At 43.6% G+C, this 23868-nt stretch overlaps 1 protein-coding gene across 1 annotated transcript in view; it reads left to right on the top strand.

Annotated features, from left to right (window-relative positions):
- Positions 1-15303: 15303 nt before the first annotated feature.
- The window catches only part of Fam174b (family with sequence similarity 174 member B), a 30980-nt gene continuing 22415 nt past the window's right edge, over positions 15304-23868 (top strand). The window contains exon 1 of the mRNA XM_076848829.2: positions 15304-15643. Within this exon, the coding sequence (XP_076704944.1) occupies positions 15306-15643 (338 nt within the window). The 5' untranslated portion in view covers positions 15304-15305. The remainder of the gene's footprint in view (positions 15644-23868) is intronic.

Here is a 23868-nt window from a genome sequence, read left to right as displayed (position 1 = left end):
GACCTTATTAGAAGAGGAGACTTGGACAGACACAAAAGGAAAACTGTGTGAAGACACAGGGAGAAGGTAGTCATCAGCATGCATCAGAGAAGTGCTCAGAGAAACCAACCCTGCCAACGCCTTGACCTTGGACTCTTTGCCACCAGAATTATGGAAAACATATTTCTGTAGTTTAACCAACCCTGTCTGATATTTTGCAAGCAAATTCAATATTCTATAGAACTGAACAGGGCTGATCTTTTGTGTAGCAGTTGGAAGGAGGTGGAGAGAAAAAAGGGAAATGGGACCAGTGTTTCAGATCTCCTGGGTTCCTTGTGTCCTCAGGCATCCAGGTGGCAGGAACTCTCCAGGTGGCAGGAGGACTTTGTGTCTTGGAGTCACGTGAACCTTGGCTATATGGGAAGCCCCCTCCTGCCTACCCACCAGACTTTGGCAACTGGGGCTCAGAGGATTCTGGGGCTCCTGGGGTTCAAGGACAGTGAAAATGTTCTTTACAGAGTACAAGGTGACTTCCTTCATTGAGAGAATCAGAGCAAATGGCTTCCTCCCCATCTGGAGACTGAGCCCATGTGGGGAGGGATCAGATAAATATTTCTCACCTCTGCCCTTCCCAGCCATGATTCTGGCATCAGCCTGGACATTCTCTGACTAGCTCCATCTGCATAAACAAGCCTGCCAGATGTGCGTGTTTGAAGCCTTCAGTCATTCACACCTTATTAGAGTTAAAAATAAATAAAAATCTAGTTTACTTAATCACTGCTAGTTGAAACGTCCCCAGGAAATACATAGCTCATTTCAAAAGGCCCTGCAATGCAGTAAGTGGAATTACTTCTTTCCTGACCCCTGAAAGGCACCTGTCTCTGCTCTCTGCACAGCAACAACAAGGGCAGCCCCTGGGCTCATTGTCTCCCCAGCTTCAGCCTGTGCCCCACTGGAAAAAGTTCCCATATCCCTTTGTGTCCCCTGTGGCGAAATATTTGGAATCTGGCAAAGTTTCAGGAAGACCTTGTTTGATTGTGTTAAAACTGAAGGGTCTTCCCAGCTATTGCCCTTCTCGGACTATTCCCTGAAGTCCTTAAAAGAGCGTACTTTAGGGATACTGCTACATCGATGTTCATAGCAGCACAATTCACAATAGCTAGACTGTGGAACCAACCTAGATGCCCTTCAATAGATGAATAGATGAATGGATAAAAAAAAATGTGGCATTTATACACAATGGAGTATTACTCAGCATTAAAAAATGACAAAACCATGGAATTTGCAGGGAAATGGATGGCATTAGAGCAGATTATGCTAAGTGAAGCTAGCCAATCCCTAAAAAACAAATACCAAATGTCTTCTTTGATATAAGGAGAGCAACTAAAAACGGAGCAGGGAGGAAGAGCATGAGAAAAAGATTAACATTAAACAGGGACAAGAGGTGGGAGGGAAAGGGAGAGAGAAGGGAAATTGCATGGAAGTGGAAGGAGACCCTCATTGTTATATAAAATTACATACAAGAGGAAGTGAGGGGAAAGGGAAAAAAATTAAGGGAGAGAAATGAATTACAGTAGATGGGGTAGAGATAGAAGATGGGAGGGGAGGGGAGGGGGGATAGTAGAGGATAGGAAAGGCAGCAGAGTACAACAGACAATAGTATGGCAATATGTAAAAACGTGGATGTGTAACCGATGTGATTCTGCAATCTGTATACGGGGTAAAAATGGGAGTTCATAACCCACTTGAATCAAATGTATGAAATATGATATGTCAAGAGCTTTGTAATGTTTTGCACAACCAATTAAAACAAACAAACAAACAAACAAACAAAAATACCTGAAGGGTCTTGGAAATGAAAGCGTTTATAAACCTGTTACAAATACTAGCCAGAAAAAGGAGCAGGTCCTGGGACAAGTTCCTGCAATGATCAGCAGGGCTGGTAGTAGTTGGAGACACAGCCACTGCACAGGTGCTAAGAAGATTGTTTTTCTACTGGAAAATTGGGGAAGAAAAGCATGACCTCTCTGGATAAAAGGGGTGGGATTACTGAAAGGAGGGAGAGCTTCGGGGTAGGAAGGCAGTCCCCAAGGAGTCCCTCGTGGGCGGCCGACTGAGGGTAAGTGTCCAAGGTGGGACAAGGCCCGGATTGGAAGTGTCATCCAGGTCTGACCCCAAGTTCTGCAGGTGTTTCAACCTCTTCCTGATTTTGTATCACATGCAGTGAGAGAATTGGAAGGGACCAGAGACCTCAGGGAGATGAGGAAAGGGGCCCTGCAGAGGCAGGTGGGAGGGGAGGGGAGATGGTGGTGAGGTCACTTGGTCAAGGGTCCAATGCCATCAAGGGACAAATGAGCCTCTTCCTCTACTGACATGGAGCCCAGAAGTGTCCTCTACTCTGTACACTGTCTCTAGCCTCTGACCAAGCTGTACAGGACCCTGGAGTCTGTGTGTGTCTAATAATCCCCAGCTGATCCTGGTGGAAAGCCAGCATGGGTTTTCCAGACTAGCAGGGAATGGATGATCCAGGTCTGACAGCAGTAAGGAAGAGTATTTTTTATTATCTCTTAATTAGATATAAAATAAAACTAGGTATAAACCATTTATGCTTAGAGCTCTTAGGTACCTATAAAACCAAAGGCAAATTTCAATTAAAAGCTAAAGAAAGTACGTGGGCACACATTTTAATAAACATTATTTTGACGGGATTTATGATGAAGATGTGCCAAGAATAAATCACTATTGCAGACTTCATAATGGAAAGATGCAGCCTCAGGTCTAGTTCTGTGTCTATTCTCTATTTTGTTTTTAATAACACACATGCAAAGATCATCTCTTCTCATAAGGATGAGGCAAAATGGTATTGATAATGCCAAGGCTGTATCTGTTAAGACAGGACAATCAGATACTATATGACCCAAATTTGGCTAGTGAACAATTCCTAATTGTTGATTTCAATGAGGTGACACTTGGGAAATCTGTAGATTGCTCACGCTCACTTAAAGATATGGTTAGTATTGTAGCCTTATTAAAATCTACTTTAAATGGGATTTTTTAAAATGGGATTTTATTTTTCCATTGCCTTTGAAATGGGAAAAGCAAATACCTTAAATGTATATTCATCACTCACTGTTAATGAACTGCTGAAAACTTACAGGTTGATAGGATGCACAAGTGGCATCTGCTTCTGTAGCTAGCTTGACACTAAGCATTACATACTGGTCATTTTGAGTCAGTTTCTATTTCCTCGTGCTGTGGGAGTTTCCATTTTGGTCTTTCTATTTGCACTACTTTGAAATCGGAGTGTGTGCACTGTTTTACTTTGCAAAATACAAATATGGGTACTCCAATCTTGTAGAAGATCTCTCACCAAGGGGCAGCCAGATAAAATACAATAACATATTATAGATTATCAGCAAATCCTTGTGCAGAACTGAGAGCCCCTGAGAACATGTCTACAGACCAGAGATTGAGAAACACTGGCTAGAAAATGTAACCATCTGTTTCCTTGAAGAAGACCCAGATGAAGAGACTTCTTTTTTTTTTACTTCTCCAAAATTCCCAAAGTATCAAGCTGTGAAGACTCTGAAGGCCTGGAACCACTTAGGGTCAGGCATTAAAGTTGTTATGATCTTGCTAAGTGGTTAAGAGAAGCAACCCCACTGCTCTCAGGTGTGCTGAGAATTCTCTAATTCTTGTCCTGACGATAAACTGAAGGGGACAAAGGAAATTTTAAGCACTTATGTTGACAACAGCTAGATTAGCGATAACCATTTGGAAAGACTACAATTAAGAGGTAAAGAGTAACCAACTCAGAGCCAGAGGCAGCAGTTCTCAACCTGGTTGCCTATTAGAATCACCAGGGGAGCTATTTAAATATGGCCTGCATGGATCCATCAAGGAAGATTTGAGTTAATTGGTTTGGGGTTGGGCATCAGTGTTCGTAAAAGGACCCCAGGGGTTTCTAATGTGTAACCAAGGTGGCCCACCACTGTCCTAGGAAAAGCCTTTTGGTATAATTACATTTAAGGCCACCTGAATTAATCTGTTTGGGGCGGGAAGGGAACCAACATTTATTGAATGCATTGTGCTAACCCTTTAATGAATAGAAATAGCAGTTAACATTTATGGAAAGCTGGCTATACGCCAGGTATTGTTAACCATTTCACCTGAATTCAATCTTCACCACATCCTACTTAATGGAAATGACTTCCATTTTACAAGTGAGGAAATAGGCTTAGTGACAACCAGAAATTTGCTTTAAATCATTTCAACATAAATAAATATAAAATTGAAAATTTCCCAGGGTTGTATAAGAAGGGGACAGGATCTGAACTATGATCTTTAGCCTTTTTTTTTTTTTCACTGTGTGCTAGCTCAATTAATGCATTCAACAAATATTTACTGAGCATAGGCCTTCGGTGTGCCCGAGACTCAGTATTGTCGTGGTGAAGGTGATCAAGGCAGAATTTCTGCCCTCCAGTCTGATCAGAAAGACAGCCAATTCCAAAACAAGGTGATCAATACTATTAGGGTTGCCCCCTTTGTCCAGGACTCTCCTGCCTTTAGCATTGCAAGTCTTACACTCCTGGAAACTTCATCCTGAATGATTTGGAACAGCTGGCCACCTTAGCTGTCCCAGAGGAATGCATGTGGGCTGGGCTGAGTTTGCCCCGGGGTGGTGCCTATAGTGGAGGAGAGATCACGGAAAGCTTCATAAATTAGCTCACCTCTTCTTTGTAGAATGATTAAGAGTTCTTTAGGCAAACAATGGAGGCGGAGCATTCCTCATAGAAGAACCAGGGAACAGCTGAGGCAAAGACTTGGAAGGGAGGTACAGAAAGTAATTTAGTGAAGTTAGATTTGGGGGTAGATGGGGACTGGAGGTAGATGAAACTGGGATCATACTAAGACATTTGGACTCTGGAGGCAAAGAGTTTAAACCCTTTAGGAGTTTTCTAAGTAAGAGAGTCCGATGCTTATTTTTTCATTGAAAAATATAACTCTTGTTAGACAGTAAGAGAATGATTATCTTAGCAATTTTTGTGTAGCTGTAATAATACCTCAGACTGGATAATAAACAGAAAGGCTCTGGCCTCCGGAGAGATCAGCTCTCTGTTTCCAAAATGGCACACGTCGCTGGGCCTCACATGGCAGAAGATGGAAGGGCAAGAGGGAAGAACTCCCTCCCCCAAGGCCTTTAGAATGGCACTAATCCATTCACAAGGGCTCCCCACTTACAACCTGAACATGTCCCCAAAGGCCCCACCTCCCAACATTATCCTATTGGAGATTAAGTTTTCAACATGTGAAAATTTTTTATTTTGAAGCACCTATTCATACCCATAGGGGATTCACATAAGGGGAGCAGGCTGGGAGAATAGTTAGGATATTATAACACAGGTGAGACCCAAGGACAGGAGAGAATGACAGCAATAATAATAACAGAATCTAATGTTTATGGAGTAAATGGACAGTCATGTTGCTAAGCTCTCGGGTGTGTCATCTCATTGTAGCCTCATAACAAACTCTTGAGTTAGATGCTATTTTACGCCTCTGATACAGAGGAGGAAACTGAGGCTCAGTAAGTTAATTTAAAGTGGCACTGAATGTAAATGACAAGGTCAAAGTCCCCAGCTCTTGCTCTGTGACTTTAAACATGCATGGTCAACTTCCACATAGGTGATATAAACTAAAGCAGAAGGTACTTATTCATTCAATCCAGCAACATTTATTGAACATTTCCTATGTGCCAAGCACATTTTTGGTTGATGAAGATACATCAAAAAATAAAACACCAACTTTCTGATTCAGTGGATGTTGCATTGCTGTGCACGTTGGAAGATGGATAAACAAATAAGCAGCATGCCTTACTTGTGGATGAAGTTGGACTCTATTGGTTAGTGATAGGGAATGAGGAGGAGGAGAAGGGCAGCAAGATCTCAGATTTCTGGCTCCAACAATGGGAGTGGAGTGACCAACAGAGACAGGAAGCTCTGGACACAGAACAGGCTTCTTCAAGGAGAGACAAGGAGCCCAGTTTTAGACATGTTGAGTTTGAGGTTCTTGTGGTCAGGAGTGCTTGCAGATGGTCATGGGGCAAATAGAAAATCACTTAAAGCTGGGATCATGGCTGAGGATCAAGGAGCTGGGGCAGAGGGAGAGAGGACTCTGTAGGAGGGGGATGGAGGGGCAGAGGGGAGGATGGAACACACAGGGCAAGTGGTCTTAGCCATCAAGGGAGCAGCGAGTACCAAGGCAGGAAGCCCCAGCATCCTCAAGTGCCCAGAGAGGATGCTCAGGAAGGGAGCAGACAGTGACTGCTAATAATAATAACAGAATCTAATGTTTAAGGAGTAAATGTACAGTCACGCTGCTAAGCTCTTAGTGTGAGGAAGGAGACACATAAAGTTGGGGCACGTTTTCTTTCAAAGCAATGAGAGGTTAGAATGAAAAGTTTTTTTAGCAGAGGTTTGGAGACATAGGAGGAGATAGGTAATCCTTGGAGCAAAGCCCTGGAGATGGGGAGGGTAGAATCCAGAGCAAAGGAGCTGAGGGGTCAGGATGGTGTAACCCTGAGATTGGAAGGGAACAAGAAAAGATGTAAGTCAAGATGTTCAGGAATGCAGAGCAGTGCTTTTTTGGGAAGTGGGTGACACTTGTGGGATAGAAGGGCCAGAGGGGGTGCTGGGGTGAGTTGATAGAGGGATGCAGCTTTGGAATCCACCCTGTGGGCAACAGGAGAAAGACCCACCCACCTGGGGTCAGCTGGAAACTTTCCTGCGTCCCCATCCTTCAAAGGCCCAAGTTCTGCCTGGGAACGAAAACACGAGTTTGTGTGAATATGAAATCTAATTTGGGCCTTCGCTGCAAGGGCTGTTGATGCTGGTTGGGGAGTCGCAGCGGGGACAGGTACGGAGGGGATGTTTCTGGACATGGGGGTGAATCCACTTGGAACTGCATGCAGAGACAACAGCTGCTGTTTTTTCAAGCAGGTTGGGGGTCTGCTGCGCAATCAGTGTTAATTTTACCAATGGCCATCTGGAAGATGAACTGCCCCCTCTTCATCCTCTGCTTTTCTGGGGATAGAAGACTTAAACCTGTTTACTTCTGCCCAGCTGGTCTTCGCCTCTCAATCGGATGCAACTTTGATGTGAAAAGAAAAAATGCTGAACTGCAAAAGGAGCCGTGGACAGATGGTGCGCCCCTAGCTCAGAGGTTGGGGCCCCCTCTCGGCGTTATGCACCTCGGGACTTTGTGTCCTGTTGAAATCCAGGGAAGAGTTTCTCTGTGGGTGGCACTGGTTGCTGCGGCTCCCTTGGCTGGGACAGCTCTGTCAGCCAATATTATGTCATCACGGGCTTTCTGCAGCATTCCTCAGGGACACTTGAGAAACTGATAGAAACATTTCTCTTTGGCAGCAGCCTGCTATTTCCATGGCTTGACAATGCTAACCAGATGTGAAGTAGGCCAGCAGAAAAGAGGACCGCCCTGGGGGACAGAGGTCCTGACGCATGCTTTGGTCTGACTCTGGGCAAGTCAGATAACCTCATTGAGGCTGTTTCCTAACCTTCAAAACGGAACCTTGATGTGTGAGGTTCGATGATGGTTCAGGGTTGTGAGCATGAGTGTTAAAGAACTGTGCCTATCTTTGAGTTCTTTTGATAATGTCCTTTGGAGGACATATTTTAAAAACAAATGAAGCTGGGTGTGGGGCACGTGCCTCTAATGCCAGTGGCTCGGGAGGCTCAAGCAGGAGGATCTAAAGTTCAAAGCCAGTCTCAGCAATTTAACAAGGCCCTGAGCAACTTAGTAAGAATCTGTCTCAAAATAAAAAATAAAAAGGTCTGGGGCTGTGGATTAGTGGTTAGGTGCCTCTAGGTTCGATCTCTGGTAAAAAGCAAAACAAACAAACAAAAAACCCCCAACAAAACAAAACAAAACAACAAAACAACAACAACAACAAAACAACAACAAAAAACACAAAACCCAAATGAAACAGATCTTAAATATAATGCTATTAATTTTGCATAGGTCTAATCATATATTGTTTGCACTCTGAGAGATCTACTAACTTGATAGTGACAAACCATTGAAATAGTATTAAACTTACAAGGCTCAATACTCCAATCACATGAAAGGACACAATTACCATTCTCTTTCCTATCCCTTTCCCAGGGATCCCTCTGCTTTGGTAGGGTGACCAACTACTCCTGCATGGGACTTTCTGCTCCATCATGAAAAGGCCCTAGTCCTGAGAAACTCCTTAATCCCCAGGAAACTGGATGGTCACCCTCTGCCAACCAATATTATGAGTTTGTTTTTTGTCTGTTTGAAAATATTTTGACAAGAGCAATCTTAGTATTTGAAAAATCACCACAGAGAACAAAATAAAGATCTCTCATATATAAAAGTCCATGATGTTGGGTGGGAATGGGAGCTCCTACCATGGAGTCCCAGATCTTAACACCTATCATCATTGTTTTCTCCATAATTCTTTTCATCATAGTAATTTCCAGCTTCCAGAATTGCTCTCTTTCCACTCTACAAAGGGAAGCTCCCTGTCAGGCTTGGGAAATAGACTTGCATGGATGCCGACAATCTGTGACCTCATTTCCCAGATTGAGCCGTGGTGGACCATAGACTCCATTATCCTTTTGTTTATAATTTATTTTGGGGGAGTTAAAAAAAGCATCTGTGTACTTGAGACATGGATTTTGTAAATATGCCTGTTTGCCAAATTATCTTTTAGTTTTCCTTGAGTGAATTTACAGCTTTAGGAAAGCCCGGTTTCAGAGAAAGCTTATCATGTGCCAACTGACAAGGAGATTGGAAGGCCTTTCCAGGCCGAAAATAGACCAGGAATGAGGTGTATTTTAGCTTCAGGACTTTCACAAACTGTCTGGCAAATGAACACATTATTATTTTATGAATAAGGCACTGACGTTTCTTTTAAACATTCTAGCTTCAGGCTATCTTACGTTCATGCAAAAAAACGATAAATTATTTATAAAAAGAGGCATGAATATCATATGATAATACTCCCATTTCTAGCAGGGAGTAAAATGAGCTGCAGCTGGTGCTGCCAGCACCATAGGCGAGGTGACTGCCTCTGGTCATCTCTGTCAACCTTTTCCCCAAACTTATATTAAGAAGAAGATGATTCTTATAGTTATTAATTCTCAGCAATAAAATGGTTAAGATTAAAATATTTACTCCATGTAAAAACTTTGCAAAAGTAGGACCATATATTATAGAGGTGAGAAAATTCTGATAAGGAAAAGAAGAGAATTCAAATGTCCCTTGATCACAGGGATAATTGCTATTAATATTGTTGGTACATTTCCTGCCAATTTTTTCCTCTTGTGTCCTCTGACTTTAAGTCAACTGTTAATCCCAGAGAATGGAGAATGTCCGTCTTCCAGAGGATTATGTTGTTTGCTTAAAATTCATTTCCTCTAGTCTAAACTGGCCAATATGACCAAAAATAAGCAAGAAATGTCTTATAGTGGTTTCTGCTCTGAATTTGAAGGCAGAAGTGCACGAACCTTGAAGGTTGCAGAAACAATTTACAGTTCAGTGTCTTCTGTCGTGTCACAGATCTTTCTTTATTGCTCTGATATCTTATTAATAATTAACATTTGCTGAGCACTTACTATTTCTTAGGTATTGTGCTAAGTATGTTACAAGTATTAGTCCTGGACCTACTCCCATGAGATCCGTCTCCTTAGCATCTCCAACTTATAAGTGAGGAAAATGAGGCATAAGGAGTTCAATCAAGGTCACATAAATAGTAAATGCTGTATCAGAATTAAATCACTCCTCTTGTATCTATTGTGTCTGTATAAATATATACGTTCATATATTATATGTATGAATGCACATCTCCCCCGTTGTTTGGTCTGAATTATTTCTGAAGACTTTTCCTCTATGTTTGAAATGGTCAGTTACCATTTTTTTGGCTACCCTATAATACACATTTTTTATTTTTTGGTACTGGGATTGAACTCAGGGATGCTTAACCACTGAGCCACATTCCTGGTCCTTTTTTATTTTGATACAGGGTCTTGCTGAGTTGCTTGAGGCCTCGCTAAGTTGATATGGTTGGCTTCGAATCCTTCTTCTTCAGCCTCCCAAGTCACTGGGATTACAGGTGTGTGCCACCACACCCAGCCAGGTGTCCTTATTTTTGGGACTCCTCCATTGGTATGAGCCATGGTGCAGGAGGATCCTGCCTCCCATATGAAAGATGAAGGGGGTGGATATGCCTTCTCCCCCTCCTGGAACAGATAGGGCAATAATATGTCACTTAGGCTAGCCAGTCAGATGCTGCAGCCCTGGGCTTGGAATTTAAACCAGTGATGCAGTCTTCATGTTGGTGAACTGCAGTCTGGAAATCACTCTTCTAGTGGCAGTGGCATCTACTGTGCAGTGACATTAAAAGGCAGCTGTGATGGTGATGCCTTCAGGACATCTGCTGGACAGTGCTGCTCCCTAACAAGACTTTTCTTGCATTTGCATTTTGGCTTTGGCTTCACACTCCAGCCAGACATGGTTCTATTTTCTGAGAGTCATAGCTGAGGTGGCATCCATGTCTCCCCCTTCCCCAACAGAATCTTCTCTCTCTCCATAATTTTTTCTTAGATGTCCACTTTAACCTCAATCCCAAAGTAGGTCTCGTTCAGTCAGTGCCTGATATCCCCCAGGTGGCTAGAATTCAAGAGGGACCAGTCAGAGTATGAAGGGGCTTTCTATTCCACATTGGAAAAAGTAATTTTCTCTTCCATTTGCTCAAGGTCTGGAGCTTCCCTATCTGGATGTACTTCCTTTATGAAAGAAAAGAGATGTCCTTTTGTATTTATGTCAGTTAAAGTGGAGTCTTTTTAATTTATAAGGCAATTTAAAACCATCAAATATTTAACAGTTCATTAAAAATAATAGTTTATTAATAAATGTAATAAACACCAATATATTATAAAATAACAAAAATTAGTAATTAATTAAAATGATGTTTATTAACATCAACAACATATTTTTTTTATGAAAGATAACTAGTTTTCTAAAAAAAAAAGAAAAATCAGAAGGGTGTCTGACTTTTTTATTTTTCCTGTGAAGTGCCTTTAACATCTGGCTTAATAGAAAATAACTTGATCCTCATATTTGCTTTTGCATTCAATCTGTTGTGATTTGTGATTTTGAAACCAGAGTAAAAAGAAAATTCAGTCTCCCCCAGATACATAGTCAAAAAAGGAAGGAAATTTTTTTTTCTTTTTTTCTTTTTGTCCTGGGGATCAAACCCAGGGACACTTATCACTGAGATTCATTCCCAGTCTTTTTATTTTATTTTATTTTTAAAATTTGAGTCATGATCTTGCTAAGTTGCTAAGGCTGGCTTCAAGCTTGTGATTCTCCTAGCTCAGCTTTTCAAGCCTCTAGGACTACAGAAGTGTGCCACTGTGCCCAGCTAAGGGAGGAAAAGTTTAATAGCCTTTTACCTAGGTGTGGACCTTCTTCTTTGTGACTATACCAAAACTCCAAATTGGTAGTTTCTTAAAGATGAGTTCCCATGTGAAAATTTAACCATAGCAATAAGTGTTTTATACCTCGTTTCATCAACATTCTTTGTCTGTCTTGCACTTGGTTGGATTTTCATTTGTGAATAATTGTATAACTTTGTGCATTGGCCATTTGGAAAAATATGTTTGCTGATTTATGCAGATCTTCCAAATTTTGACATATTTCGTTATAAAATATAAAAACTCCATACTTTTAAAATAGCACCGCCAAACTCATCAGAAAAGTTTTGAACTATTGGGAAACTGTCAAGCTTATGATAGAAAGCATCCTAATTGACAAGTTTCCTGCAAATTCTAATTTTTGCTTGAAGGTTTGAATTTGATCATTGGCTGCAATACTGTCAATTGGTATCCTTGAAGTGACAGGCTCATTTTGTTCATTTTTTGAGAAAATGCCTGCCAAAATTGGGTCTGAAGTTGGTCAGCTATTCTTTTGATTAAAAAAGCTGTTCTATGAAAAATGTGGCCAGTTAAGTTTGCAGCTCTACGAATTGCTTACTTGCTTTTTCTTGAGCCAAACACTAGAATTCAGTGTGCAACAGAAGTTGCACTTTTCATCACAAATGATATCAAAACGTTCTGTTCTCAAGGGTCAAGATCTAATAATTGTACAGGCACCTCAAGGGAATTATAAAGCAAAAATGGCTTTTTTCCCCCCAATAGAGCATGACTGTAAAGAATACAATTGGTAGGAATAAGTGTGGCTTGCTTTGATTCATGCTGTCACTATCAGTTTTCCTCACCATTGCTTTTGCAGCATCAATGCCAAGATCAACACAGGGAAAAAAGGCAAAGTACATCTTAGCATCATTATGGGATTAGTTTTAGCTTTGAAGTTTCCAAAGACTACACTTTGAGAGCTTCTGCTTTAGTTTATAGTACTTCTAGAAACAAACTAACATGCATCCAACCTATTCTCTTTTCTTGAAATCAAATCAATTTTCCATTGTCAGTTACCAACATTCTAAGTTTAAAAGGTCATAATTCATGATTCTTTGAATCAAAATGTTTAAGCAACTCTCATATAGGGCAATTCATAAATAAGCAATGATTAGGAAGAATTAAAGATTCTAAAGTTTGACTTTACTAAAAAGTCTAACATTTATGCTTTCTATATTCTTGGTGTGGTCAATGTTAAATAATCAAACAAGTATTCATCAGCCAAAGAATTATGGCAAGAAGGAAAAGAACACTGATTATTTTCTTCCTTCTTCTGGATGCTCTCAGTGACCTTATTGTCGTAGGTTTTATTATATTTATTTTATTTTGCAGTACTTGGAATTAAACCAAGGAGTGCTTTATCATGAAGCTACACCACATACCTTTTTATTTTTTGAGATAGGATCTTGATAAGTTGCTGAGGTTGGCCTTGAATTTGGGATCTCCTGCCTTACTCTTCCTGAGTTCCTGCGATTACAGACATGCACCACCACGCCCACTATTTCAGATTTTAAAAATTGGCATTCATTTGAGGCCAGCCTTGGCAATTTAATGAGACCCTCAGCAACTTAGTGAGACCCTATCTCTAAATTAAAAAGAGAGAGGAAAAAAAAGATGGTAATCAGTCTAGTGGAAGAATACCCTGGGTTCAATCCCCATTCCATCTCTCCCACCCCCAAAACTGGTATTTAGTGGTTAAGTTCTTGGCAGAGGCCACTCAGTGGTCAAACGTCTCATCCTGGTTGACAGGTTCCAAAACTGAGAACTATTTGCTCTACCACACAGGATTTTTTTTTTTCTAGCACTGGGCATCATACCCAGGGCATTATGCATGGTAGGCAAGTGCTCTACGACTGAGACACATCCCCAGCCCCAGGAATTTCTGATAAGTACAAAAATACAAGGCTGCGGCATCTGAGGAATGTCACAGAGAGTGGGGCTGCAAAGTCATGGACACCAAAGGCAGTTCTTTAAGGAATTTCCTTTATATATTCTATCATGAAATGATAATGTTGACTCTTGAGTAATGCAAAAATTTTAAACTACCACAAAGTGTATTTGAGAGTTGGAAGAGACCTTAATCATGTGGTCTACCCATATGCCTCACTACTGGAGTGTGCTTGCATATTCAATAAGCATTTCCAATAGTAGTTCCTGGATGATGACTTCTGAAAAACTGATTGTTGTTCATCCCTTCCCCCAAATCAAAATGTATTGCATTGTATGTGGCAGGCAGTTTTTCAGATGGCTCCAATGATCCCTACATCCTTATATTCACACCATTGGGTAACCCTCTTGAGTGGATAAACCTGTGACCAGCATCTGATCAAGAGAAGAGGGCAAAGGTGTGGGAACGTTGCTTCTCTTGACTGACTAGATTTCATAAAATCGTGACTTTTGATTTGTTAGTAGACTCTCTCCATTTCCAGCTTGGCTTGAACACTTGAATGATACAAGTTGTTGTGTTGGAAAAGCCCACGTATTAAGGGGCTAAGGGCAGCCTGTGGCCAACAGCCTGTGGGATCGTAGGTTCCAGTAAACAGTCTGGGAGGAACTGAATCTGGCCAGCAAAAGCTGATGGAGCTTGGAAGCAGATCCTTCCCCAGTTGAGCCTTCAGAGGAGACCTTGTCTGGGCTGACACCTTGATTGTAGCTTTGTGAAATCTCTGCAAGAAATCTGTGCTCAGCTTCCTGTTCCACAGACTGAGATAATAAATGTGTGTTGTTTTAAGCACCTAAGTGTTGGGGTAATTTATTTTGATAATTTGTTATGGAGCAATAGACAATGCATACACTATTATACTCATAACTCACTTTCTTTAGCCAGACCAGAAATTATCTTTTTAAGGTCAATGGATCCTTGCTATGTGTGTTTAGCTGTTAACCACTGGAAAGCTTCCTCTAGGATTCAGATAACAGAATACCTTAGAACGAAAGGGGCACCACTGTTCCAGGTAACCACTCTGAGCCTTCCCTCAATCCTCACCCTCAGGCCTTCTTCTAGAGCCTCCAAAATTAGCTTTCTCCACCTGAGTATCATTTAGTTTACATACCAGAGGCAGCAGGCCATTGATTTCTTGAAGTCCCCAATTTACATCAGTCTGGTAAGGAGGTGTTAATTCTCCCAAATGCTGTTCCATAGCAAAGGGGCAAAAGCAAAAATTCACATCCCAATCCAGTTCATAAGCAGATGTACAAAAATGCCTGACAAAAAAATGTAGGGAAGAAACACTTTTTGAGAAAATAAAGGAAATTGGGGGAGATGTTGAAATACACTGCATAGAGCATCAGACAGACAGCCCATTTCACTATGGGGGCTTCAGAGTGATGCGTAAAAAGAGGGTTTACCTCCAGGTCTCACAGTCTTTGGTTCTTAGTCTGAAATAATCTGGGTTGCCATGAACTGGCTCTCAAGTGCTGAAATGGACTATCAAATGAAGCTAACAGAATACCTGTTTCTAAAGGGAGTTGCGGGAATTAAATGAAATAAAACCCGTGAAATGTGCAGCATAAGGCTTACACGACAGTGAGCCCATTACTTCTCCACGGGGTCCCTAGTCCAGGGGGACCCGGGCCATCAACAGATGGAGCGCAGCCCCGACCCGGCCGATGGCCTGCCCCGCCCACGCGGGGCCGCAGCCCGTCGAATGACTCCGTGCAACGTGTTGGTGGCGGCGGCGCGGGCTCTTCCGGGCTCCGCAGCTTCCTGCCCAGCACCGCGCAGTCGCCTCCGCCGCGGGAGCCCGGGCACAGGCCTTGCGTTGGTGCGGACCCGGGGTAGCTGCGCGCCCCGAGCCGCCCGTCCACACTATGCGCGCCGCTCCGCCGCCCGCTCGGTTGCTGCTGCCGCTGCTGTTGCTTGCGCTTCTGGCCGCGCCCGCCGCCCGCGCCCGCAGAGCCGAGTCCGCCCCCGCGCCGCAGCCAGACCCCGAGCGCCAGGAGCGGCCGCCGCCCGGACCCGGGCCCGGGAACTCCACCCGGCCTGGGGTTGGGGCAGCGGGTGGAGGCAGCTCCAACAGCAGCGGCGATGCCTTGGTGACCCGCATCTCCACCCTTCTCCGCGACCTGCCCACCCTGAAGGCTGCTGTGATCGTGGCGTGCGCCTTCAGCGCCCTCCTCATCGCCTGCCTGCTGCTGCGCGTCTTCAGGTGGGTCCAGCCGCTCTCTTCATTTTCCATGGGCCGAGCGGGTGGCATCCCCCAACCTGCTGCCACCGCGCCTGCCCGAGCCGCGCGCACAGGTGCTCGATGCCGCCCCATCTCGTCATCTTGGTGTGCTCCCGCCAGCCAGGGACCTCTCTTCCCTGCCTGGGCAGGGTGGGTTCGGTTTGTTGGGTGCCCTCATCTGTTTTTTCGTGGCGAACATTTTAGAAATTTTCTCTCCTTTCTTTTAGAATAGTGGATTCCATTTGTTAATTCTGCTAATGCTTAGTACTAACAACAGTGCTCTGAATTCTGACAGCAGCCTGAAGAGTTTATTTTTATACCTGTTTCATAAATGAGGAAAACATTTTCAGAGGAAAGGAGGCTTACCCGAGTAACTCAGTGGTGGAGGTAGAATTTGAACTTGTGTCCTTTTAACTTCAATCTTGCTGCCCCTTCTGTAAATTTCATCTGTAGATTCTTCATGCCCAATGCACTTTCTTCTTTTTCTGCTGAAGAAAGAAACAGTTTGTTGCACGGGGCATCTTCAGAATGCCTGTTGGAGGCCTGCTTTACACGTAGGGTTGGTGCTGGATTTCAGGATGCTTGGTGCCCCTTGGTGGTCTTATTGTCTGTCCATTACTGGAGGATTCGGAAGCTCTTTACGCCCCTGACTAAGCTTTTCCAGTCAACATTCTCAGGGGGATGATGGATCTTGAGAGGCTTTTGTAGGTTGCTCAAGGTCAAGAAGGAAGAATCTGGGAGATTAAGAAGTGCATGGGATAGTGAGGTGGACATTTCCCCCTAATCCCTAAGAAATCCTGTTTTTGTAGGAAATGAACTAAATACGTCCTGTTGCTCAGGTTGCTCCCCACACCCGGAAATCTGTGTGTGTCATTTATTCCCTGCCCGTTGCCTCAAACACTGGGCCTTTGGTATTTGATAGCCATGGAGGGTTTGGGGCCAGGGGTCTGCTCTTCTAATTAGCATTTTCAGTGTAGAAGCAGAAAGCAAACCTGGGAAAGGCAGAGCTGGGAGCTAGGATTTTTCTTCTGAGTCTGATTAAAAGTCAGTGGTCTGAGAAAATGGAGAGTGGGGAACAGGGATACACATTGATGCGCTGCCTTGGGTCAGGCCATGTTGTCCTTGCTATGCTGGTCTCCTTGCTGTTTTCTGGATTCACTCCACCCTTCTCATTGCCCTCCCACCACTGCTTGCAAACTGCAGTGGCTCATTTTGGCCACCATCTAGGCATGGAACTACCTAAGCATGGCATTTGGAGTGCTTACATATTGGCCCCAGCTTACCCTTTAGCCAGCCCTTCTGAGCCTGTCTCTCATCCCTTGCTCCTTTCCTGTTGCTCCATGGTGCTGGCTTGTGCTTTCCTATTTCTGGCCTGAAGCCTACACGTGGTCACTGATACCAAGCTTCCGTTCTCCTTCCTCTGTATAGTTTTCCTGAACAATCAAAAGAGGCTGTTGCTTTCCTTCCCGCCCCCCCCCCCACTGGGGATTGAACCCAGGGGTGCTTAACCACTGAGCTACATCCTTAGCCCTTTTTATTTTATTTTATTTATTTTGAGACAGTGTCTTGCTAAGTTGCTGAGGCTGGCTTTGAACTTGTGAACCTCTTGCCTCGGCCTCCCAAATTGGTGAAATTAAAGGCATGCACCACCAAGCCAAGCTTGTCTTTTACTATTCTGTCCTCCCCAACCCTATTCTTGGGCATTCTTCAATACAGCCTTTATCCTGCCATGCTGGGTTGCTGTGTTTAGGGCCCAGCTCCCAAACTCAGCAGAAAGCACTGAGGGGTGGGGATGCCCAGTTCATGTTAGTGTCTCCGTGTTTGATTTGGGCATGCCACTGAGGCACATTATCATTTAGTGACTTCCTAATTGATCAGTTGGAGTAAGCTAATGCCCAAGCGGTTTTGAGTCTGGAGGTTTGAAACATTTAGTTTAAAACAGGCTGAGCCCACAAGACTGTGTATTTTTTAGAAGGTATTTGAACTATTTTTCCCGTCTGCTCTTTATTATCCAGGAGTCGGGGAGAAAAGGAGGCAGCATGAGGCCAGATGTGAGGGGATGGAGCCTCCTGTTTGAGCAGCTTAGAAACTGTTAAAATTAGAAGTGTGGAAGAGCTGTGATCACAAGAGACGCTGACTATGGTCATGATCTGCCTCTGCCTGGTAAAGCGTTGTTGTTTGGGTGGATAGCTGCCACCCACCCTGGATTCCAATTTAGACCAGAGCTTGTAACATTTTAATAGCTGGGAAGAACTTTGATGTACCCAAGTGCTCCTTTGCAGATGAGGAAGTTGCAGTCCAAAGGATAGAACAAGTCATCACCAGAATCTAGAACCATCTACAAGTCTGTCTGGCCAAGCTAGGGTCAACTCTTGGTGGTGTGTTCTGTGGCTGCTCCCCCTTCCCTGTTCCTCTGTAGGCTTGGTTCATCAGGCTTGCCAGATGCCTGCTCTGCTGGCCCGTGTCCTTACCTGTTTGTTCTCCAACTTCTTAGCATGCAGGCACTGAGTTCTGACCATCCCACCACCCATGTCTCCCTGAGACCATCTCACTTCTGCCCATATCACCTTCCCCAAATGAAGCGTCCCTACATGCTGTGCCTTCTGCCTGGGTTACATCCTTCCCTTTTGTCTCCTTAGTCAAGAGATATCCCGTAGGCTGGGGTTCCTGACTCCATCCTCCACTCTCGCTAGCCCATCCTCCCTCTTTTGCTGGCATGTTGGTATCAGATACGATGTTAGGGTCTAAGAATTAAGAGCATGGTAAGTAGGAGGGCACACTAATATCTACTAAAGGAATTCCCATGCATGCACCAGAAACCCCATTCCCAGGTATACACCAGCCACCCCCGTTTCCCCCATATACAAACACATAGATGCTGGGGCAATGCTGGCTCTTTGTGACAAAGGTGCTGTCTCCTTTTCAAGCCCCCATTTTGGCTCTGCCCAGTTCCCCTCTGCTTACTGCTTCTGCCCTGATGGACTCCCAGGGGTTCTCCAAGGGGACCATGTGGCCTGAGTGTCTTGTCCTATTCAGAATCTTGCCTGGAATCCTCTCTACCACCAGTATGCTAGCATGCTGTTTTCCTTCCTGTGTTTCCTTGTCTGAGCCTCCTCAGGGCCCTCTGAGCTCCTAATGCACACCTCATTTTTAAATTTTCTCCTGGGAGCCCAGAGGGTTGCTAAAGTTTCCCTCTGATTTACCAGGCTGAGGGCTCCTGAGAGCAGGGCTGGCCTTAATCTTCTGTGTCTCTCTAACACCTGGTGTGGTTCCAGCCACAGGCTGGCATTTAATAAAGATATTTTTAGCGAAAGAATGTTGAACTCCCAACTATTTTCCATTGATGATGTAGAATAGGATGTCTACCATGAATAGATGAATGGCTGATATGGGACACCTGTGAGATGGGACTTTGGGTGATGCCCATTCATTATCCTCACGGCATAGATGGAGGGGGAAGAGTGTAGCATTATTTCTTATAAAGTGGCAGTCCTAGCCTATTTGTCTGTTTTCCCTGAAGGAGTCACTTTGTCAGACTACAGAAAAAACATGGATCCAAGAAAACTATTAAAATTAGGAGCAAAGAATATATATTGTAGTGAAAAATATATAAATCTTTAATCAGACAATTCCATTGCTAAAGTGGACACTGCAACACATATTCTTTGCTTCTAATGCTACTGATTAGAAGAGGAAACCAAGATGAATGTGCATCTTGGCATTTTCAGAGCAGTTCTGTTTGATAGTGAAAAGGTTTAAATAATCTTCGTATCTACCATTTAGCATTGATTCAGTAAATGATGATACTCTTGTTTTAACAGCTGTTAAAAATAGTGTCACTGATATAATATTGGCTGTATATTTTTGAGTAAAACAGGTTACAAAACATCCTGGGCAATATGAGCTCATTTCGTAAATAAATTATAAATATGTACATATACAGATATGCAAAGAAATCTGTTAGTATATGTGCATGTATGGAAATGTGGGTGATTCTTCCTTTATAATGTATTTATCATTCATGACACATTTCTGCATTGTCTGCAACATGTAGCTTGATTTCCTTCCCTGTGTACACACTTAACTTGCCTGCATCCTTGGACATGTCCTGTTGAGGATTTGGGGTATATGAGAGCATCTAGTGTATATACCTGGGAATGGAGTTTCTGGTGCATGTCTGGGAATTCCTTTAATAGATACTAGTGTGCCCTCCTACTTAACATACTCTTAGTTCTTAGACCCTCATATCATATCTGATATTAGTATTACCTCACTTTCTGATGCTCTTCCATCAGATGAGTATAATTTGGATCTCATTACTCTGTCTTAGCTGGGCACCTCTGGTGCACCCTTGTGCTCCCAAGGCTCTGGGAGGCTGAGGCAGGAGCAAGTTTGAGGCCAGCCTAGGCAACTTAGCAAGACCCTGTCTCCAAATAAAATATATAGAAAAAAGGGCTGGGGCTGTAGTTCAGTGGTAGAATGCCCTAGTTCTGCAAAACAAACAAACAAACAAACAAACATTCCTCTGTTTTCTATTTCTTTATTTCTATTCATGGTAGAATCCTATTCTACCATTAATCTTAATCTTATTTCCCTGTCTGCAGAATCATTTCTACCTTTTAAGATGGGGGATCAAACTGGAAGGAGGGAAAGGTGGTCTGGAGGTAGTTTACCCTCTGACGGAATCCCCTGTGTTTACTGCTTGGTACCCTAGGGAGAGCTGATGGGATGTCAACAAAGATGCTGTGTATTGGAGCAGAAAATTGGGATTTCTCCTAATTTTTTTAAATACTGGAAAACATTTGGTGGGGTTGCACAGATGCGGGGCTGTCGCCTGTAGGCCAGTGACTGCTGTTATCAGGCCTTTCTCCCCAGGAGTTTCCTTAGAACACTTTACTCTTTGAGTTCTGGGATGGGATGTGGGTGTGTGTGTGTGTGTGTGGGGGTCAAATCCCACTTCACCCTCTGGTGTCTTCTAAATGGGGTTGGGGGAAGCCGGGGAAAGTTTGCCATGTTGAACCACAGCTTTCCTTTTCCAGTTTTGGTGGTCACTCATGTTCGCTGTGCAGGCCCCATTTCTTCCACATCTCCCTGGGTTGCACACCCAGCCACTTCTTATTTCCAAATATCTCTAAAATCATCTTATCTGAAAGGAAGATTCATTTTGGTGCTTCTCCAGGGATCAGGAGGATGAATTCTGGTAATCTGACATTGCCCGGCTGCTGGTGGCAAAGGCGCCTGAAGACATTGATACCACAGAGGCTTGATCTGCTGAGCCGGTTCTTAGAGAAGTTTCTTACTTACCTTGGGTTCCCCAGGTTTTCTGTGATATGTTTTCATTTGTGATAATAAGAAAAGTCATTTAATATAAAAGTTTAGTACCTCTAGCATTTAGGGGAAGTGGTCATTTTGGATTTTTGGGATGATTCTAGTTATTGGTCATTAGTATGTCAATGTAATTTGAATGGATTAGAGCTTTGGATGGAGCTAGAAGATTCAGCCTCTCCTTCTGAGTTTGAGAGAGAATGTGGGACTTGTTGATCATCAGTAGGTCATTTCTGAGTGTTGACCAAGGCTTTGAGTTGAAGGAGAAAACTGTAGAAATGGTACATACTCATCTTCTTTCACTTTCAATTTTATATAAACACAGTGAAGAAATGTTAATCTGATTCAGGAAAAATCCAGATTTTTTTTTTTTTTTTTTTTTTTTTTAAAGAATAGAAAGTGTGCCTTTGATTTACTTCTCTAAATGATCATGGCACATGGAAGGAAAAAGTTTCCCTAACTGGGGAGGATTTTTGCCCCAAGTGTCATTTGGCTATGCCCAGAGAACTTTCTGATTGGCAGGACTGGGGGTGGTGGGGTAGGGGGAAGATTACTATTGGTATCTACTGAGTAGAGGCCAGGATGCTGTTCAGCATCCTACAGTGTACAGGACAATCCCCAAAGAATTACAGCCACAAACATCAAGGGTTTGGGGGTTGAGAAACTCTTGGATCCTGGCTTTAAGACCTTCTAGTTGTCGGATGTGAGCAGTTTTTTGAACCTTACTGGACATCCGTTTCCTATCATTAATTACAGTATAAGCTTCCAAGGACTGTTGGGACATTTAGAATAAGATTGTGTTGGGGCTGAGGTTGTGGCTCAGTGGTAGAGTGCTTACCTAGCAAGCACCCTGGGTTCGATCCTCAGTATCACATAAAAAAAAAAAAAAAAAATAAAGGTATTGTGTCCAACTACAACTAAAAAAATAAATTAAAAAATAAAAAGATGGTGTCAATCAAGTCCCTGGCTCTCCTTTAAGCAGCCAAGTGTCCTATTGTATTTAAAAATATGATTCTGAAAACAGATGTGATTCTTACCAAACCTTTTAATCTTCTGCTCATAAGTAAGGATCAGCCATATGACCAAAAGAATCAGACAGGTGCCTCTGCCTCTTAGGCTTTTTCAAATGAGATCCATGAACTTCAGCCTTGTGAGCCTCTTGACTCTTCAGCTCCCTGATGAAGAACGTGTCTCATGACGGCCCTTATTAGCAGGCTGGTGAGGACCTGGCACCTGCCACTGAATCCTTCTATCAAATTGAAAAGGGAGAAAAACCCCTCTTTAATTTATCCCTGAGCCCTCTGGCTTACAGGGCTTGGCCATAGTCTCATGCTCATGTATTCTTTTCATTCGAGGGTCTTTGCGAACACAGGCCCTTTCTTGTAACACCAGGCACATCTAGGAGTAAGTGGGGGTGGGAGGGCCTGTGGAGGGGCCTCAGTGTCAGTGTCCACAGAGCATCCTGCAGGATCTATCAGGGGCGATTGTCTGCTTCAGGATTTGAGCAGAGAAGGCTTCCTGGGTTATACTGGGTACTTCAGTATTGTGACTGATGTTTGGCTCTAACCATTTTCAAGGGAAGTTCTGGAAGCATGCATTTAGAATTATTTTGTTATGGTTCCACTTAAAAAAAGATCTCTACTTAATCTAAGGGCAGTCTTCCAGGAAACTAGCCTTGATATTTATTTTCCTGGAGGTGCAGGGAAGAGGAAACCCATTCTTGCTGGCAGGTATGGCTTAAGAGAATGGTTGTTCCAGCCATGGGGCTCTGGGGTCCTATAACCTCTTAGGTGTGGGCTTTCTTCATATTCAGAGCTCCTCAAACTCACCCCCACCCCCACATTGTACAGATGAGGAAACTGAGGCCCAGAAGTGGGGATGGTTTGTTAAGGTCACCCAGGGGTTTGCAAGAAGAGTGTCAGCACCTAGGAGAAATCATGGTTGAGTGGGCAGGGTTCTTCCTAATGAACACAGGGAGCTGTGCTGGATGGGGAGCCCATCAGAGGCCCAGAAGTGTCCAGTTCAGTCTGGGAGGGAGGATGATGCCCTTGAATGGCTCTTCTTGGCACAAGAGAAGCCATTCCCATTCAGAAGGGGAGGCATGCATCAAAAACAACACTTGATAAACAGAAAGCATGCCACAGACTTGGGCCAGGGACAGATGGTGTGGGAAGGCACTGTCGGGGTAGAGGATGTTCTAGGCCTGGATGGGGGAAGTGGGTTTTGCTAGGAGTAGACTTTGCAGAAGTGATCACTTGGAGATCATCATGATGACATTAATAATAATAGCAACCAATATTCACTAAGCCCTCACAGTACGAGACTCTGTGCTGAGCATTTTTTTTCCTGGCTCCTGTGAAGGGTGGTCTCTTAGGGTCCCCATTTTTCAGTTGAGTGACCCAAGGCACAGAGTGATGAAGTGTCTTGGTCATGGCCACACGGTTGGGGAAGGGGAGGGGACTGACTCTCCCTTCCTCTGTTGCAGCAGATTCTGGAGGATGCCAGTTCCAGCCAGAGTATTTGGTGCTTTGGAGGGAGCTAGTGGGGGATTTGAATACAAGAGTGAAATAACCAAAGGGCTGCATTAGAAATGCTGTTCCAGTTTAGGTCTTCATAAATATTTGCTGAGCAAGTGGATAGACAGTGACATGGCTCTGATGGGGGTGAAGTATGGTTGGGGACTGGGGACACCCGGGAAAGGTGTCGGAGGAACCAGTCAGGAGGGCTGGAGGCCGGGAGGCCCAAATGGATGAAGAGGAGGAGAAGAAAGAGGAAAGTGTCCTGTGAGTTGAAAGGCCTGGAGAAGGGGGCTTTGTGAAGGGGGTGGCAGGCAGAAGGAAGACTTGATGAAGAAGAAGATGAAGTGCAGGGAAGATCTGTGT

This window comes from Callospermophilus lateralis, chromosome 3 (assembly GCF_048772815.1).
Source record: "Callospermophilus lateralis isolate mCalLat2 chromosome 3, mCalLat2.hap1, whole genome shotgun sequence".
Taxonomy (NCBI): Eukaryota; Metazoa; Chordata; class Mammalia; order Rodentia; family Sciuridae; genus Callospermophilus; species Callospermophilus lateralis.
This window is presented reverse-complemented; position numbering and strand designations above follow the sequence as displayed.